This window comes from Silene latifolia, chromosome 3, assembly GCF_048544455.1.
Source record: "Silene latifolia isolate original U9 population chromosome 3, ASM4854445v1, whole genome shotgun sequence".
Taxonomy (NCBI): domain Eukaryota; kingdom Viridiplantae; phylum Streptophyta; class Magnoliopsida; order Caryophyllales; family Caryophyllaceae; genus Silene; species Silene latifolia.
This window is the reverse complement of record NC_133528.1, coordinates 53,372,035-53,390,455: the sequence shown is the minus strand read 5'-3', so window position 1 is coordinate 53,390,455 and position 18,421 is coordinate 53,372,035. Positions and strand designations below refer to the sequence as shown.

The 18,421-nt window shown below is 39.3% G+C and overlaps 1 protein-coding gene across 1 annotated transcript; it reads left to right on the top strand.

Annotated features, from left to right (window-relative positions):
* The first annotated feature begins 14,776 nt into the window (after window positions 1–14,776).
* LOC141646087 (uncharacterized) lies at window positions 14,777–16,701 on the top strand. The gene is made up of 3 exons (XM_074454156.1): window positions 14,777–14,931; window positions 15,157–15,999; window positions 16,375–16,701. The coding sequence occupies exons 1-3, from the start codon at window positions 14,820–14,822 to the stop codon at window positions 16,404–16,406; spliced, it is 987 nt and encodes a 328-aa protein (XP_074310257.1). The 5' UTR covers window positions 14,777–14,819; the 3' UTR covers window positions 16,407–16,701.
* The last annotated feature ends 1,720 nt before the right edge of the window (window positions 16,702–18,421 follow it).

The window sequence follows — 18,421 nt, the reverse complement described above, 5'->3', positions numbered from 1 at the left end:
ACCTTATATAAATTAAATATCAGAGTACGATATTGATAAAAGGGTCAAGGTGGCGGAAACATCTGACCAATCTGGTTCGCTACTAAATCCAAAACAACTAATACATTATTCGAAGGTTCTCATAACATGAAAACAAACTCCTAATTTATTATTAAGCTCGCTTCGCACATTCCCCAAGCAAGCATCAACAAGTCAGCAACAAGCGTTCAACCTGAGAATGGGGGTCGACAATCAGTCGGGAGTAACTAGATGCTCTCCCAGTCATGTTTACAACAATTGAATATAATCAACAATCATTAACAAATGAAATGTAAAACCAGTAAGCATGTGAGATCATCTATACTCATGAAAAACCCAACAAAGCTTACCATGACTTTGTAGATACCCAGTATCTGCACCTCCCAAAAACCACCCGATGATGATCGGACTGTAACGTGTTTTTGATATGCGTGCGTGGATTGGCTATAAATGAGACGGTTTAATGCACTACTCGAATATGAAAAATGATTTCAAAAGTTTTCTAACTTCATTTGCATTAAAATAACACTATTTAGAGTTAAAACCGTCTTCGGACCCAAAATCGACTCAGAAACCCGCAACTCGAGTCAACCTGAGTCAACCCGAGTCAACCCAAATCCCGAATGTCAAAAATAATGCCATGAACGTCTTCATCATGTCATTTCCATTAAAATGACCCTAACTAGAGTCAAAACCGACACCGAGCCAAAAACCAACTCGAAATTCAAATCCCGACTCACACGGATCAAACCCGAGTCAAGCACACAAAACACCTACCTCAAGTAACACCCAAAATCATCTTATTAGATGCCCATATTATTACACGACATCCTATTTGATTACCACAAATCAATAATGGATGGAGAATAGGCCACGTCCAAATTGAAAGGGACAATACACCCACTTGTATCACGGAGTAGCTCGCGCCTCTTTAGGGTGTCTGCTTAGCCTCTAAGCAAACACAACCAACCTACCTCCCCACATTTCTCTATAAATACCCACCATCACACACCATAAACCTCACGCGAGCGTCCGCCCCCTCCTTCTCCCTTAAACTTCTATACTCGACTTCCTAAGTCACAAAATCGACACGTGTTTACGACCTACCGATCGTAAACACAAGCCTTACACATATTGTTTGGTACCGTCGCCGTGCATTCGACCGACCCATTCGACCAACTCAACATTAATCAACATGTTTTAATTAACATATTTTCAAAACAAAATCCCTTTAAAGCACTCTTTTAAACTTCTTTGATCGTGAGTAGTCGCTACGAGAAAACCGTCTCTAAAGTCGTCTACGTCGCAAACATAAATATACGTAAGTTTGAGGGTGTAAATATCTCATTTATTTCATGTCTTTACTGTTTTTATGAGTTTATATGCATGAACAATGCATAACACGATTCAAATATAGGTTAGACGAGCCAAAACCGAGTTTTGGCCAGAGACAGGAGCTCCTTGCTATGCAGGGAGGCTCGCGCCTCTTGTGGGTGTCCAGGTCAGACTCAACCGTATTTGTTCTCGTCTTTCTTCTTTAATCTATTTTCTTATTTGTAATCGGTTTTTACCATTTCAAATGTTTCAAATCCTTTTTATGACAAACTTTTTAGCCGTAAATTATAATCACCCTTGGTTCCATATACCATGACGGTTTAATCCGTGACTCGGTGATATTAATTGGTTAATTACATTTTAAAGGAAATTCTTTTCCTTTATTTACCATTTTAATTCATTTTTATGATGAACATATTTTGACCATTATAAAAATCATCCTTGGTTCTTTATACCATGACAGTTTATTCCGTGACCCGATGATATTATTGGTTAATTAAAAATTAAAGGGTATTTTAACCCCCTTTATTTTATTTACCATTTTTATCATTTGTTTACATTTGTAAATATATTAGTCATAATTCATAATCATCCTTGGTTCTTTATACCATGTCGGTTTAATCCGAGTACGATGACAAACATGACTAATTACAAATAATTGAACTTAACATAATTAGTTCAAATCAAACATTTTCCTTTTACCATTTTATTATGCTTTTCAAACATGCAAATCCGACAACGAATGTTACTAACACAATAGTAATTATTCCGAGTCATGCAAACAACACTTGCAAATTATTCAATCACAAATACGGTTTTAAACAACCTTTTCAAGAACCAGGAGACACCCCCTTGGGTCGGCTCATGGCTCGCGCCCCAAGAGGCCGTCTGCTTTCGTATTTCAAAAACCCAGGCAGACCCCTTTCCCTCGCCAATAGGCTCGCGCCCCAATGAGGCTGCCTGGCGCTGTTCTGCCTCGTTTTTAGCATTTGTCTAGGACGATCCCGATTACGGTTAATCCGAATACATGACGGATCAGATTGACAAGCTTACGTTTTTACACTTTGTCATTTGACATCCTTTTTCAAATAAATGGATCGTGTTAAGCAACATAACCCGAATTTGGTAAATGGATGTTTAATTTCCGTTTTCACATGCAAATTAATCTAAATCCAACTTGACATCTTATGCTTGATATTTGGATTAACAAACCTACTTAGAAAGCTCACATGTTAGGTTAAACTTTTGGATGCGTATTCATGCATTTTAACCGTTCTATCAACTTTTGCACTTAAACAACCACGATCGATCAGTAGAGGCCGCTAACGCGGGAGAGATTGGGTGTCCGATTAAAGGGCTTCCCAATACGTACCCTCACCCCTTACTCAGAACCTTTGGATAGTGGATGGCCTTATCCAGGGCGTACGAGAGTCATTTTAGGCATAGAATGCTAAAAGGGGGACGAGTCCTTATCTTTAGTACCTATGTCAAACACCGCTTTTTGCCTTGATTGACCTAGGTATAAAGTGGAATCGAACGGGTTCCAAGCATCCCACAAATGCTTGGTGGCGACTCCGAACATCTCTACATCGTTTCGCGGCCTTTGCCGAGACGATACCGACCGATCTAAAGTGATCCGGTCGAAAGCATTTTACGCCGCCGAGCGTGGCTTTCAAAGAGACCTCTGCATGTCCACAGATTGGCTTGGCGTACAGGTGGCCCGTGACTACGGACCGGTAGGCGGCCTAAATCCGCAGACCGAGACGTGGCCCATGTCCACAGACTTATCAATCTTAAACGGAATCATGCAAACCTAAACCATACGCAAGAACTAGACCATGTACACTAATAACCATTGTAGCACACGACCCCTAACAACTTAAGGCACAATGCTAGCATCAAAGCATAGCGAATACGGTAACACACAATCCACAGCAACAGAAGGCACAAAGCTAGCAACAAAGCATAGCGAATAGAGCGAACGCCCGTTAGAGCATATCACCACTGCCTCTAACTTGTCAGAGCGTATCACCACCCTCGATCGACGGAGCGTATCACCACTGCCTCCATCGGTGTGGAGCGTATCACCACTGCCTCCACGGTACTATGTATAGCGTATCACCACTGCCTATATGCCTAAGACCTGGCCAGACCTCTCGATGCAATAACTATACACCGAACGACACTCGGGACCCAGAACGTATAACTGACGAATCTGGCCACCCCCGAACATAGACCAAAATAAATCCCACATCAACGGGTGGCGTTAGTTCATTCCGATAGTATATAACTGATACTACCGTCATCTATTCAAACCAGCCAACAAACAAATGCACAGTATAACTGACTGTACTAACATGCGTGAACAACATCACGACTCAACTCATAGGATAGTATAACTGACCATCGTACCTATCATATGAACACGAGTAACCAAATACATATGCAACACAAGGACATAACACGTCGAATACAACATATGAAACAAGTATAAGCAACCAATGTTATTGTAACTTCAGCTATAACTTTAACATTAACCCTGCAATGTTATAGTAACCCTAACCATAACATAAACTCTGGATGCGAGGTTATAGTAACCTCGACTATAACTTCAACATATATAACCTGAAGTTATACTTACCTCAACTATAACCTTGACACGAAACTCAAAGTTATACTTGTTTTAACCATAACCTTGAGCCATAAATCTCAGGGTACGTTAGTTCCAGCTATAACCTTATCTCGTACTTCAATGTTATAGTTGCCTCAGCCATAACTAGAGTAACAACCCAAAGTTGTACTAACTTCAGCTATAACACTTGAATCATCATCAAGGTTACACTAGCTTTAGCTATAACTTTGGAGAGAACCCTTGGCCGCCTATCATGCCGCCACTAGGGTTTGATTCGGAAACCCTAATTACGCTCATGACACCCATAATAATCATATAAGCAACATACGACATATAATTAATGCATTGAAACATATACAAACATGAGAAGACATAATTAACATGATAATAAACAATCAAACATGTACTAATCATGCAAAACATTCATTAAATCATATTAATTACATCAATTGGCATAAACACAATTAAAAGAAAACACCTAGTTACCTTATTAAGCAAATAACCCTAAAGATCGTCTTCAACGATATAAACGTCTTCTCCAGGTGTAACTTCCACGCCTTTATTAAAATCATCCACGTGCCAAAGATAACGAAACTAATAAATATACTAATATATATAAAAACTATAAAACTATAAAAACTACGCGAAAACATAAAACTTACGAAGAAGATAGATAAATCCAAGAAGTAGGATCGATCTAAGCACGAAAGATGATGAAGGAAGGAGGAAGAGAGGAAGAACGACACGAAACCCTGGGCGAGGGACGCGCGGCACAAGGGAGGAAGGAGGAGGAGAGAAATTAGGTTTAGAGTTTTGTGAGAATTATGAGAAAAGAAAAGCAAGGGTTTGGTTTTCCCTCATATTTATAGAGAAGCTCATGGGTTTATTCTAGGTTTAGGCCCAAAACTTACCCATCTACACCAAGAAACACGTGAGACCCAAGGAAGGAGCGGGTCTTCATCGTTTTCGAGCCCAACGAGCCCAAAAGACAAGAGACAGATATTTTCCCGGAAAATAAAATATAAAATATGGGAAAATAAAATTATAGAATTATATTATGGAAATTAGGGGTGTTACAATCCAACCCCCTAAAAAGAAGTTTCGTCCTCGAAACTTGATAAGAGAACTACCTCACTCGAAAAGATGTGGATGCTTCTCTCGCATAGACGCTTCGGTTTCCCAAGTCTCTTGCTCAAACTTCTGACTCCTCCACAGAACTCGAACCAAGGGTACCACCTTATTCCTTAACCTCTTCTCCTGACGTTCCAAAATGCGAACAAGACATTCCTCATAAGTCAGGTTAGGCTCAACCTCGATAACATCAGCCTGTAGAACATGAGAAGGATCACTGCGATAACGACGCAACTGCGACACATGGAAAACATCGTGAACGTTCGACTGATTCGGAGGTAAAGCCAACCTATAAGCTACCTCGCCAACTCTCTCGAGCACCTCATACGATCCAATGTACTTAGGACTAAGCTTGTCCTTAAGCCCAAATCTCTTAACACCTTTCATCGGCGAAACCTTAAGAAAAACCTTATCGCCAACCTCAAACTCAACCGGCCTACGCAGCAAGTCTGCATACGTCTTCTGTCGATCCTGGGCTGCCTTAAGCTTCTCGCGGATCAACCTCACTTGCTCAATCGATTCCTGAACCAACTCTGGACCAAGAACGACAGCCTCACTAGAATCGTCCCAACACAAAGGACTACGACACTTTCTTCCATAAAGTGCCTCAAATGGAGCCATCTGAATACTAGCTTGGTAACTGTTGTTGTAGGAGAACTCCACAAGCGGCAAGCTATTCTCCCAACTAACTTGGAACTCCAAAGCACAAGCTCGCAACATATCCTCAAGCGTCTGAATCGTACGCTCAGTCTGACCATCAGTTGCAGCATGAAAAGCCGTACTCATCTTAAGCTCACTACCCAAAGCCAACTGAAGCTTCTTCCAAAACTGAGAACAAAACCTCGGATCACGGTCAGATATGATATCCTTAGGAACCCCATAAAGACGAATGATCTCACGCTGATAAGCATTCGCTAGTTCCTCGAGACTCCAAGTCTCCTTCATCGGAATGAAATGCGCGACCTTAATCAAACGATCAACCACGACCCGAATCGCATTCATTCCTCTCGGTGACCTCGGCAAACCCATAACGAAGTCCATCGAAATCGAATCCCATTTCCAGGTGGGAATCTCCAAAGGTTGCAGTAGACCACCAGGTCTCTGATGTTCGAACTTGACCTTCTGACAGATCAGGCAACGACTCACAAACTCGGCGATCTCTTTCTTCATACCCGCCACCAAAACTTTAGCTTCAGATCCTTATACATCTTATCACCACCAGGATGAACCGAATAGGGAGTACTATGAGCCTCTTTGAGAATCTTACATTTTAAGACCTCACAGCTAGGCACACACCAACGACCATGGAATCGTAGACCATCATCAGGTCCAACGTCAAAGTCTCTGGCGCGCCCTTCGCTTATAGCGACTCGAACTCCTTCTAAGTATTCATCCTCTCTTTGCTTAACTCGGATCTCATGAAGGATCTCGGGTTCAGCAACCATCGCACTCAAATCTAAAGTACCAGGAAGGACTACCTCAAGGCTCATCTTCTGGAACTCTCGACTTAAGTCCTCAGGTAACACCAACACAGATCTCATAGCATGACACACCTTGCGACTCAAAGCATCGGCAACCACGTTTGCCTTACCCTCATGATACTGTAGCTCAATCTTGTAGTCGTTAAGCAGCTCCAACCAACGTGTCTGCCTCATGTTAAGATCTCTCTGAGTGAAGATATACTTCAAGCTCTTATGATCCGTATAAAAGTTGCAAGAGACCCCATACAAGTAGTGTCGCCACAACTTAAGTGCAAACACCACTGCTGCTAACTCAAGATCGTGAGTCGGATAGTTCGTCTCGTGAACTTTCAACTGACGGGAAGCATAATCTACAACTTTACCCTTCTGCATCAGGACACAACCCAACCCAAACTTTGATGCATCGCAGAAAACATCGAACTCAACGCCCTCTTCTGGTAGAGTCAACACAGGAGCGGTAGTCAACCTTTTCTTCAACTCCTGGAAAGCAGCTTCACACGCCTCAGTCCAAATGAACTTGGATTCCTTCTTCATTAACTGAGTCATCGGTCTCGCGATCTTAGAGAATTCATGAACAAACCGACGATAATACCCAGCTAGACCAAGAAAACTCCGAACCTCGTTCACATTCTTTGGACTTTCCCAATCGACCACAACTCGAATCTTCGACGGATCAACCATAACCCCATCGCCAGATATTACATGACCCAAGAAGGTAACTTCCTTTAACCAAAACTCGCACTTTGAGAACTTATCATACCATTTCTGCTTACGCAGAGTCTCCAATATAACACGAAGGTGACTCTCGTGTTCAGCCTCATCCCTTGAGTAAATCAGTATGTCGTCTATGAACACCACGCCACACTTATCCAAATACTCACTAAAAATGCGGTTCCTCTGATCCATGAAAACGGCAGGTGCATTCGTCAACCCAAACGGCATCACCACGAACTCATAGTGGCCATACCTCGAATGAAAGGCAGTCTTAGGAATATCCTCATTCCTAACTGGAATCTGATGGTAGCCTAACCTCAGATCGATCTTCGAGAACACACTAGCACCACGAAGCTGATCAAACAAGTCCTCGACCCTTGGCAAAGGATACCTATTCTTCATTGTAACCTTATTCAGCTCACGGTAGTCAATGCACAACCGCATACTACCATCCTTCTTCTTGACGAACAAAACAGGAGCACCCCACGGCGAAGCACTAGGTCGGATAAAACCCTTATCGATCATCTCCTCAAGTTGCTTCTTGAGTTCTTGTAACTCAGCTGGTGCCATACGATATGGAGCTTTCGAAATGGGACCAGTTGCAGGTAGCAACTCAATCGAGAACTCTATATCTCGCTCAGGAGGAATACCAGGTAGATCCTCAGGAAAGACATCGGAAACTCCTTAACCACAGGGATATCCTCTAACTTAGGCTCAACAGAAACACCCTGAACATAGCACAAATAGATCTGATAACCCTTTCTACCCATGTTAACCATCTTCATAGCAGAAACCCACTTGACCGTAGGTGTAACCCTAACACCCTGATAAGAAACCCTCGAACCTGTAGGACTCTTAAGCACGATCTTGTGATCACGACATAGGAACCTAGCGTCATAGCGAGATAACCAATCCATACCCAAAATCACATCAAACTCTCCGAGTTTGAATTGGACGAGATCGGCAGGAAGGATCGCCCCTGCGATACTGACAGGTACGTCCTTGAAAAGAACGGAGCAAGAAACAATCTCACCCGTAGGAAGGGATATGGAGGTATGAACGGATGATGAAGAAGAGAGTCCAGCACGGACGGAAAAGGATTCAAATACAAAAGACATCGATGCACCCGTATCAAAAAGAACAAAAGCAGATAAAGAGTGAACGAGAAAGGTACCCGTAACCACATCTGGATTAGCATCTGCTTCAGCACGACTCATCACAAACACGCGTCCAGCTTTCGGAGCATCAGCCTTAGGAGCATCAAACTTTGGCTTCTGGGGGCAATCAACAGCCTTGTGTCCCGGAGCTTTACAGGTGAAGCAAGTAATCGGATTACCAGTCTCACAATACTTACCCGGGTGGTAAGTCTTTCCACACTTGAAGCAAACCATATCCTTCTTAGCTTGTCCCTGATCACGCGGAGCATACGAACGAGCTTCGAACTTCTGCTTCTTCTGGGAGGAACTAGGCGCAACATAAGGCCTCTTCACGAACTTACTCTTTGCACTCTCCTCAGCCTCGGTAGCAAGAACTGAATCATAAATGTTAAGAGCACGATCATAAGCCTGCTGAAAAGAAGTTGAAGGAATTCCCGACATAGCAGTCCGGACCTTAGGAGCTAGATTCTTCTCATAGCGACGAGTCCTCGAAATCTCGTCCATAGCTACAGAAGTAACGAAACGTGACAGCTTTACGAACTTGTTGGTGTACTCCTCGACGGTCATGGAACCTTGTTGCAGACGAAGGAACTCCTGCTCCTTCTGCCAACGCATCTCCTCAGGATAGAACCTCTTCTTCAGCGCTTCAGAGAAAACAGCCCAACCATATTCTGGTTGAACTTCAAGACCAGCTCTAGCAAGAGTCCACCAGATGTCGGCCTCGTCCTTCAGATAATAGGTGGCGATATCCACCTTCAGATCCTCAGGACATCCAGTAGCGAGGAACAACTTCTCGATCTCTCGAATCCAAGCCTCCAAAGCAGTAGGATCATTCGCACCATCATAAGTCGGAGGACGGTGACGAGCAAAACGATCAAACACAGTCGGTTGCGGATGGTTGTTGTTGTTGTTGTTGAGGTGGTAGGTGAAACCTTCGGCCATAGATGCCAAAGCGGCCTCTAGTCTCCTTATACGGTCAGCATCGGTCTCACCATTCGCGTTACGCACCATCTGCAAGAACGAAATCTCATTATAAGTGGTAGAACCTAAGTACCACTCCAAACAACTACTCATACACTTTACAAACATAAGAAAACCAACTAATCCTATTCGTTTCTACCCCATTTACTCTCACTCATTAACTAGGTCATTTATTTTAGTCATCAACTAAGCGAGAGTTGGGAGCGTGTTCGCTCTGATACCAACTTTAACAACCCGGATTATAAAACAAAGGAAAAACCTTATATAAATTAAATATGATAGTACGATACTGATAAAAGGGTCAAGGTGGCGGAAACACTTGGCCAATCCGGTTCGCTACTAAATCCAAAACAACTAATACATTATTCGAAGGTTCTCATAACATGAAAACAAACTCCTAATTTATTATTAAGCTCGCTTCGCACATTCCCCAAGCAAGCATCAACAAGTCAGCAACAAGCGTTCAACCTGAGAATGAGGGTCGACAATCAGTCGGGAGTAACTAGATGCTCTCCCAGTCATGTTTACAACAATTGAATATAATCAACAATCATTAACAAATGAAATGTAAAACCAGTAAGCATGTGAGATCATCTATACTCATGAAAAACCTAACAAAGCTTACCATGACTTATCAATCTTAAACGGAATCATGCAAACCTAAACCATACGCAAGAACTAGACCATGTACACTAATAACCATTGTAGCACACGACCCCTAACAACTTAAGGCACAATGCTAGCATCAAAGCATAGCGAATACGGTAACACACAATCCACAGCAACAGAAGGCACAAAGCTAGCAACAAAGCATAACGAATAGAACGAACGCCCGTTAGAGCGTATCACCACTGCCTCTAACTTGTTAGAGTGTATCACCACTGCCTCTGACTGACGGAGCGTATCACCACTGCCTCCATCGGTGTGGAGCGTATCACCACTGCCTCCACGGTACTATGTATAGCGTATCACCACTGCCTATATGCCTAAGATCTGGCCAGACCTCTCGATGCAATAACGGTACACCGAACGACACTCGGGACCCAGAACGTATAACTGACGAATCTGGCCACCCCCGAACATAGACCAAAATAAATCCCGCATCAACGGGTGGCGTTAGTTCATTCCGATAGTATATAACTGATACTACCGTCATCTATTCAAACCAGCCAACAAACAAATGCACAGTATAACTGACTGTACTAACATGCGTGAACAACATCACGACTCAACTCATAGGATAGTATAACTGACCATCCTACCTATCATATGAACACGAGTAACCAAATACATATGCAACACAAGGACATAACACGTCGAATACAACATATGAAACAAGTATAAGCAACCAATGTTATTGTAACTTCAGCTATAACTTTAACATTAACCCTGCAATGTTATAGTAACCCTAACCATAACATAAACTCTGGATGCGAGGTTATAGTAACCTCGACTATAACTTCAACATATATAACCTGAAGTTATACTTACCTCAACTATAACCTTGACACGAAACTCAAAGTTATACTTGTTTTAACCATAACCTTGAGCCATAAATCTCAGGGTACGTTAGTTCCAGCTATAACCTTATCTCGTACTTCAATGTTATAGTTGCCTCAGCCATAACTAGAGTAACAACCCAAAGTTGTACTAACTTCAGCTATAACACTTGAATCATCATCAAGGTTACACTAGCTTTAGCTATAACTTTGGAGAGAACCCTTGGCCGCCTATCATGGCGCCACTAGGGTTTGATTCGGAAACCCTAATTACGCTCATGACACCCATAATAATCATATAAGCAACATACGACATATAATTAATGCATTGAAACATATACAAACATGAGAAAATATAATTAACATGATAATAAACAATCAAACATGTACTAATCATGCAAAACATTCATTAAATCATATTAATTACATCAATTGGCATAAACACAATTAAAAGAAAACACCTAGTTACCTTATTAAGCAAATAACCCTAAAGATCGTCTTCAACGATATAAACGTCTTCTCCAGGTGTAACTTCCACGCCTTTATTAAAATCATCCACGTGCCAAAGATAACGAAACTAATAAATATACTAATATATATAAAAACTATAAAACTATAAAAACTACGCGAAAACATAAAACTTACGAAGAAGATAGATAAATCCAAGAAGTAGGATCGATCTAAGCACGAAAGATGATGAAGGAAGGAGGAAGAGAGGAAGAACGACACGAAACCCTAGGCGAGGGACGCGCGACACAAGGGAGGAAGGAGGAGGAGAGAAATTAGGTTTAGAGTTTTGTGAGAATTATGAGAAAAGAAAAGCAAGGGTTTGGTTTTCCCTCATATTTATAGAGAAGCTCATGGGTTTATTCTAGGTTTAGGCCCAAAACTTACCCATCTACACCAAGAAACACGTGAGACCCAAGGAAGGAGCGGGTCTTCATCGTTTTCGAGCCCAACGAGCCCAAAAGACAAGAGACGGATATTTTCCCGGAAAATAAAATATAAAATATGGGAAAATAAAATTATAGAATTATATTATGGAAATTAGGGGTGTTACATAGGTTGTTATCGTTTGTCGAATTTGGGTATGTTTATCTCAAGAGTCCGTCACCGGGTTTAGAATAAGACCATATTATAATCGCCGTCCTACTGGGAGGATTGAGTCTTGTGTCTTTAGTTATGTTCTCTTTGTACGTGTCATTTACCGTGAGAGTGGTTTGATCCTACTGAGCACTAGGAGGTGAGATGCAAGCCTCCTTGTATCGGTATGATTGGCGGAATTGATGTTCTCATCGATACTTATGGTGAATGCAAGCCTTAAATATGCATGTACATTAGTTAGTCATGTCTCATGCATTGTATGTCAAGCTAGAAAATGTTTTCAAAGGAAATGACTACGGTTTTTCATTCACAAGTATTATGTTGTTTTCATATTGTTATCTATGTTACATGGTGTGACTATTATAAGTTGTGTTATCGATTATGATCACATGCGTGTATTTCTTGCTTTCTTGGCATGGTATAACATTGTTATATCTTTTATCGCGTATTCTTTACTTATATTCTCAACTGATTTACATGTTAAGTTGTTTATTTGCTTCTTACTTTATTGTTCAATTATGATGTAATTTGGATGAGAGAACCCTGAGTTACTCTCCACTAAATATGTCATTCTTTTTAGTGAACTATCCACTCTAAATGTCATTCTTTTTTAGTGAATGAACGGTTGCAGGTACGTTTTTGACCTCTTCCTTAGCCACTTCTTTATCAGGCTTCCATTCCTTTATCACCAAAGGCTTGTTATCAAAGAGAATATGGCCACTTTGCAAGACAGCCTGTTTCATTTCTTCTGTTTGAAATCTAGTCAGAAAGACGCCATTTGGTAGAAAAGAAAGATTATCAATTGTATATTATTTATTCCATATTCTTTTCAGGAAACCTTCAAGTACCTGCCATGAAGGATTTGCTTCAACTATAAAGCCATAAACAGCCTGTTACCAATATGCTAACTCTTCATGGACATCCTCTTCAGTCAATTGGAGCAAGTTAACTGGATCATCTTCAATAATTTTCATGACCTTCCTTCCATGCCGTTGGTACCAGACCTCATCTTCCTCTTTCTCACTCAGATCTTGGTCACTCTCCTCAACATCCTCTACTAAATCATCATCAATATCCAAGTCTGGAATACCATTTATGTCATGTAGGCTCCTATGCTTACGAGTCTCATCCACATCAGGTCTCCCAAGCACTTTCTCCTTCTCAGCAATTATTCTAGATGCAGTTTCCTTAGTCTTAGAAGTACTATAATGATTGGATTGTAACTTTTGTGTGGATTTCCTAGCTATTAGAGAACAAAAAATAATGTAAATTCAATTTAGAAATGACGGCTTTTAGAGCATTTTCTCTCTCTACGATTTTCTCTGAATTATGATTATTTTGTGTGAATAAGATTAATTTTGTGGCCAATAATTTCTTTATTAGCATTATTTCGAAAGAAATTATCATTCCTAGTTGCAAAGAAATTAATAGGAATATTTATAATAGTTGGGCCTCAACCATCACCTTAAGGTTTTGGTTGAGTTGGTTAATCTATCATGGTATCAGAGCCAGTGTGACCGAAGGTCACGGGTTCAAATCCTGGCAACCTCAAAAACTCCTAGGAATATTTATAATAGTTGGGCCTCAACCATCACCTTAAGGTTTTGGTTGAGTTGGTTCATCTATCAGAAATGTTTATACCCTTGTTTTTGTTATACAAATTTTATAATGAACTCCTTCCATCATTAATTTTGGGTAGCCACAAATTCACGGAGCAAATTATCTGGGCCACGGGAATTCTCCCCAAGCAATGGTCATGCTAATTAGGTCACCATTTATACTTTACTCTTAATTATTTTCCATTTTCCCAAAATTTTCCACTTTTCCAATCATTTATCATTTATTCTCCCTAAATAAACTCTCTCTCATCCTACTACTTTTGCTCCTACCCAATAAAAATAGAACACCTCATTTTCACTAGGTCATGAAGGAGGTCATGAGGAAGGTCAATTTGGTTGGTAAAGGTCACAAATTGACCTTTTAGCTCCAAAGGTCATCCTAATTTTTGTGTTAAGTGGTAATTAGTGTGACCAAGCAAGGTCATGACCTAACAATTGACCTTGCTTGGGGATGGTCTAAGCATCATACCCTTACTAGTTGTGTTGTGGGTCCCATCAAAGAATCTTGCAGCCCATTTAAAAGAGTAGCCTTGATATATTATGCATAAATCCCGTGGATTAGTCTATTGTTCCCGTGAATTTATGTGTACCCTTAATTTTTCATGTTGTACTTACCTTGACCATCTTGACTCAACCCATTTCAGCAAATCAATACTAAAAACAAAAAGAAAAAACTGTAAAACGTAAAACACAACCAAAAGAAAAGCATAATCTTGCAAACCAAATTTTTTTAGAGTAATCTTTTATTAGCAGCACATTAATCGCTTTTATCAGCCTAAAATCCTTATTACAAATTAAATAATTTTTAGGTTGTTTAGGTGGAGATCATAGCTTTTTAGTTAATTTTGAGTAAGGAACAAGCAAAATAAAAGGAGCAAAACTTGCAACTTTTAACCATTTTGCAAGTATCAAGCTAAGAATATATCCCAAGACATAATAATAAACTTAGACACTTAAAAAATATAAGGACATGTAAATAGAGAATTTCTTGATTAATACATCTTCAGTAGTTTGCTAAGGAATAATAATCTCTCTTTTATAAGAAAACTAAGTTTTAAGTATCAAGTATATATACATCTTTTAATTTTGTTTACGTGTATACTACTAATCACTAAGTGCTCAAATATTAACTAAGTGAGGAGTGTCTTATGGTGTATGGTGACGAAGAAGACATGGCAACAAGCATTTCTACGAAACTCAAGGTTATGAGACTTCGCTTTGTCGTCGTTGTAGCCACCGTCTTATTCTTCACTTATTGTGGTACGTCTACTATTTTCATATTTTCTTAAACGACTTTTTTTGTTTTGTGTTCGTATTATTTTAAACAAGAAAATGAGATAACGTTATATAGTGATGTTGGTACTTGCTAGGCATTATGTTATTTTTCCAAGTTTTACTTGTACGAGTACATCTTGTATTTATCGATTATATCTTATATCAAGCTTAATCAAGTTACACTTTATCTCAATTCTCAATGCAAAACAGATGCAAGGACATTGCGACTTTCCAATGATGATATCTCACTTTCAAAGGCTACTCAAAACATGAAGCACCTCAAAATTTTAGAAATGGCAAAAAGCTTAAACATGCTAATGGACGCATCCGTTAAGGATACTTCAAACTTACAACCTTACATAAACTCTCCATTAACTTTATCACCTTACGATTCGTTAGCACCGATATCTTTACCTAACAGTAACAACAATAACAACAATCCTCCATATTGTGTGTACCCACCACCTCCAAGCCTTGGTGGGTCAACACCCAGTCCAATTGAATACAGCCCAATTCCTACATCAAGCCCACCTCCAAGCCCACCAGATACTCTTTTGAGTCCACCGGTGTCGACTCCTAGCCCATTAACCCCTATTACTAACCCTCCTAATTATGAACCAAGTCCACCTAGTGGCAATGTACCAAGCCCACCGGAATACGTACCGTCTCCAATTGGGTTTGAGCCAAGCCCACCAGAATACGTACCTACTCCAATTGGGTTTGAGCCAAGCCCACCAGTGTTTGAGCCACCAGTAGTGTATCCACCCCCAACGGTGCCGCCTCCACCATCTATTAGTACCGGAAGTCGTGGGCCAGGTGTTTGGTGTGTGGCTAAACCCTCAGTGCCTGACCCAATTATTCAAGAGGCAATGAATTATGCATGTGGATCAGGAGCTGATTGTGATCCAATACAGCCAAATGGTCAATGTTTTGCACCAAATACACTATTGGCACATGCATCTTATGCTTTCAATAGTTTTTGGCAAAGAACTAAAGCTGCTGGTGGAACTTGCTCCTTTGGTGGCACTGCTATTCTTGTCACTGTTGATCCAAGTAAGTTATAAGTTAAACTCCCTTTAATTAATCCATTTAACCATTTAAGTCAATAAAAATGAGAGTCAGAGAACAAATTAAAGTTGAATTACACTAATATTGAACACTTGGGCAGTTTGTTTTAAATAACTCGATCCTTCTTCAAATATGTGTTAAAATTCAGAAACTACTTTTAGCCTAAATTTTAACTTAAAAATGTTCGACATTGTACTAATAAGCTTACATACGCCATAAGAATAGATACGAACTAATGAAGGATGACTACAATAATAAAACATATTGTGTAATGTGTATACACAAAATCATTATGGTATATGGAGTATAAGATTATGCAAGTACGTTGCCAACTAAATATATTTTGCATGTGATTTCCAGGTTCGCAAGGATGTCGTTTTGTAAACTATTAGCTACAATTCAAAACAGAAGCTCAAGAGGATAAAAGAAGAATTAATATAATCAAGCGCACTCAAATAAACAATAGGAGGCTAAAAAAATTCTACGTACTCTTGTTGCCTTTATTTTCATCTTAATGGTACGGAGTCAAGTTTTTGTATTGTAATTATGGTAAAGGTATCTATCATCAGTTGCCAAAGATGCTGACTTGGCATCTTAATTATCAAGCACAATCCTATGCGGCAGTTAATAAGAGCCCTTTAAAAAATAAAACCGAAATAATTATTATTTTTTAAAAAAGTAAATAAATTATACTCTATATACACCTAACTAAGATTGTGAAATCAATGAGATGATATATGGAATGAAATCATTTGTGGAATATCCATGGAATATTCCATATTCCATCACTATAAAAGCTGAAGCACAAATCAATAGGAGTAACTAATACGAGGAGGAATATGACAATTATCTTTTTACATTTTATATAGCTCAAATTGTTGATTACACCCTAATATGTTACAAAACTTGAAAATTACCCCCTAATAACTTTTTTTTTAAAACTTACCCCCTAATATGTCTTTTTTTCTTCAATATCAACACTTTTAGTTTTTTTCCAGTAAGAGAAGGGTTTTTTGGTTCGATATGCTCTTGCCTTATATCCGTTCCCCATTCAAACTTAATCCTAATTTAACCATTGTTTTTACCCGACACTTTCACTATTCATCACCAAGGCTTTCACCGTTCATCTTCAATTTATTCTTCCAGGGTCCTTGTTCGTCCAAGAGGTTAGCCGCTTCACTTCTTTACCACAATAGCCTAATTAGGGTCTTTCAAATTTATTGTTGTACAAGCAATCGGAAGGGGAAGACATTGTTGGGTAAACTTAATATAGAAGGATGAGAAGGGAGAGAGAGAAGAAGAAGAATAACAGAGAAAATGAAAAGAAAAAGGATGAATGGTAAAGAGTGAATTGGGATACATAATAGAAGAGTATAATAGTCAAGTAACATCTCTTTTGAACAGAATAGAACAAGTTCACCAGAGTTTGTCACCGGAATCTAATTCTGGTGTTGATATTGAAGAAAAAAGACATATTAGGGGGTAAGTTTAAAAAAAAAAGTTATTAGGGGGTAATTTTCAAGTTTTGTAACATATTAGGGTGTAATCGACAATTTAGGCTTTTATATATACCCCTAAAATAATTGACCAAAAGTTCTCCTCCCTAAAATAACGCAATTAGTTCTCAAGGAAACCTATAAGAATCAGTATAAATTTCACTTCAAACCCTAATCTCCATCTCCATCTCCATCGTTCACCAATTTACAAAAAAAAAAAAGGGGGGACTTTCAGTTGCAAACCTTTTGTAAGTAAAGATGAATCAATTCTAATTTCTAAAAGTTTCTAAAAATAGAAAATGACAAAGATAAATTCAAGCTTAGCTTTGTTTTGGTGATGTTTATTTATGATTGACAATGGCATTTGATGGTAATAGGAACCGATGGTCTCCTTTGTTTATGGGTTTTGCAATTCCCATCTTTGTGAGGCTGAGTTTGGTAGGTAGATAAGAGCTTTTTGCTATACTCGTGTTCTTCACGTCCGGGTTTTATTTTTCGGGTTTGATAAGAGTTTTTTGTCTTAAATTATTTTCTCATGTTTGTTTTATGTAGCGGAACAATATTTTGTTCTCTTAATGTTATGTATTTTCTTACGTATTTAATGTACATAAATTATACTGTTAGACAATTTTACATTGTAAGATGATCCATATTATTAAGAAAACTATTTATTTAATATAGTAAATGAGTTCTCATTTTATAAAATTGGATTATCTCACAGGACCAGACTCTCTCACGGGATAACTGTTGTTTGATATATGTATTTTTTTAGCCAATAAAATCAAATGTAAGTTATTAAGCCAACTTTTGAATTTTTTTTTATTAACCGAGTCGTGCAACCATTTGTTTTACACAGTTACACTCATTTTAAGTATATGTAATAATTTTATTGCAAGTCTAACTAATACTAT

Bases quoted from the DNA above. Each gene is read 5' to 3' on its own strand.
- LOC141646087 (XM_074454156.1), top strand. From the start codon at position 14,820: ATGGTGTATGGTGACGAAGAAGACATGGCAACAAGCATTTCTACGAAA. The intron at 14,932-15,156 runs GTACGTCTACTA...AATGCAAAACAG, and splicing joins CTTATTCTTCACTTATTGTG to ATGCAAGGACATTGCGACTT. The intron at 16,000-16,374 runs GTAAGTTATAAG...TGTGATTTCCAG, and splicing joins TCTTGTCACTGTTGATCCAA to GTTCGCAAGGATGTCGTTTT.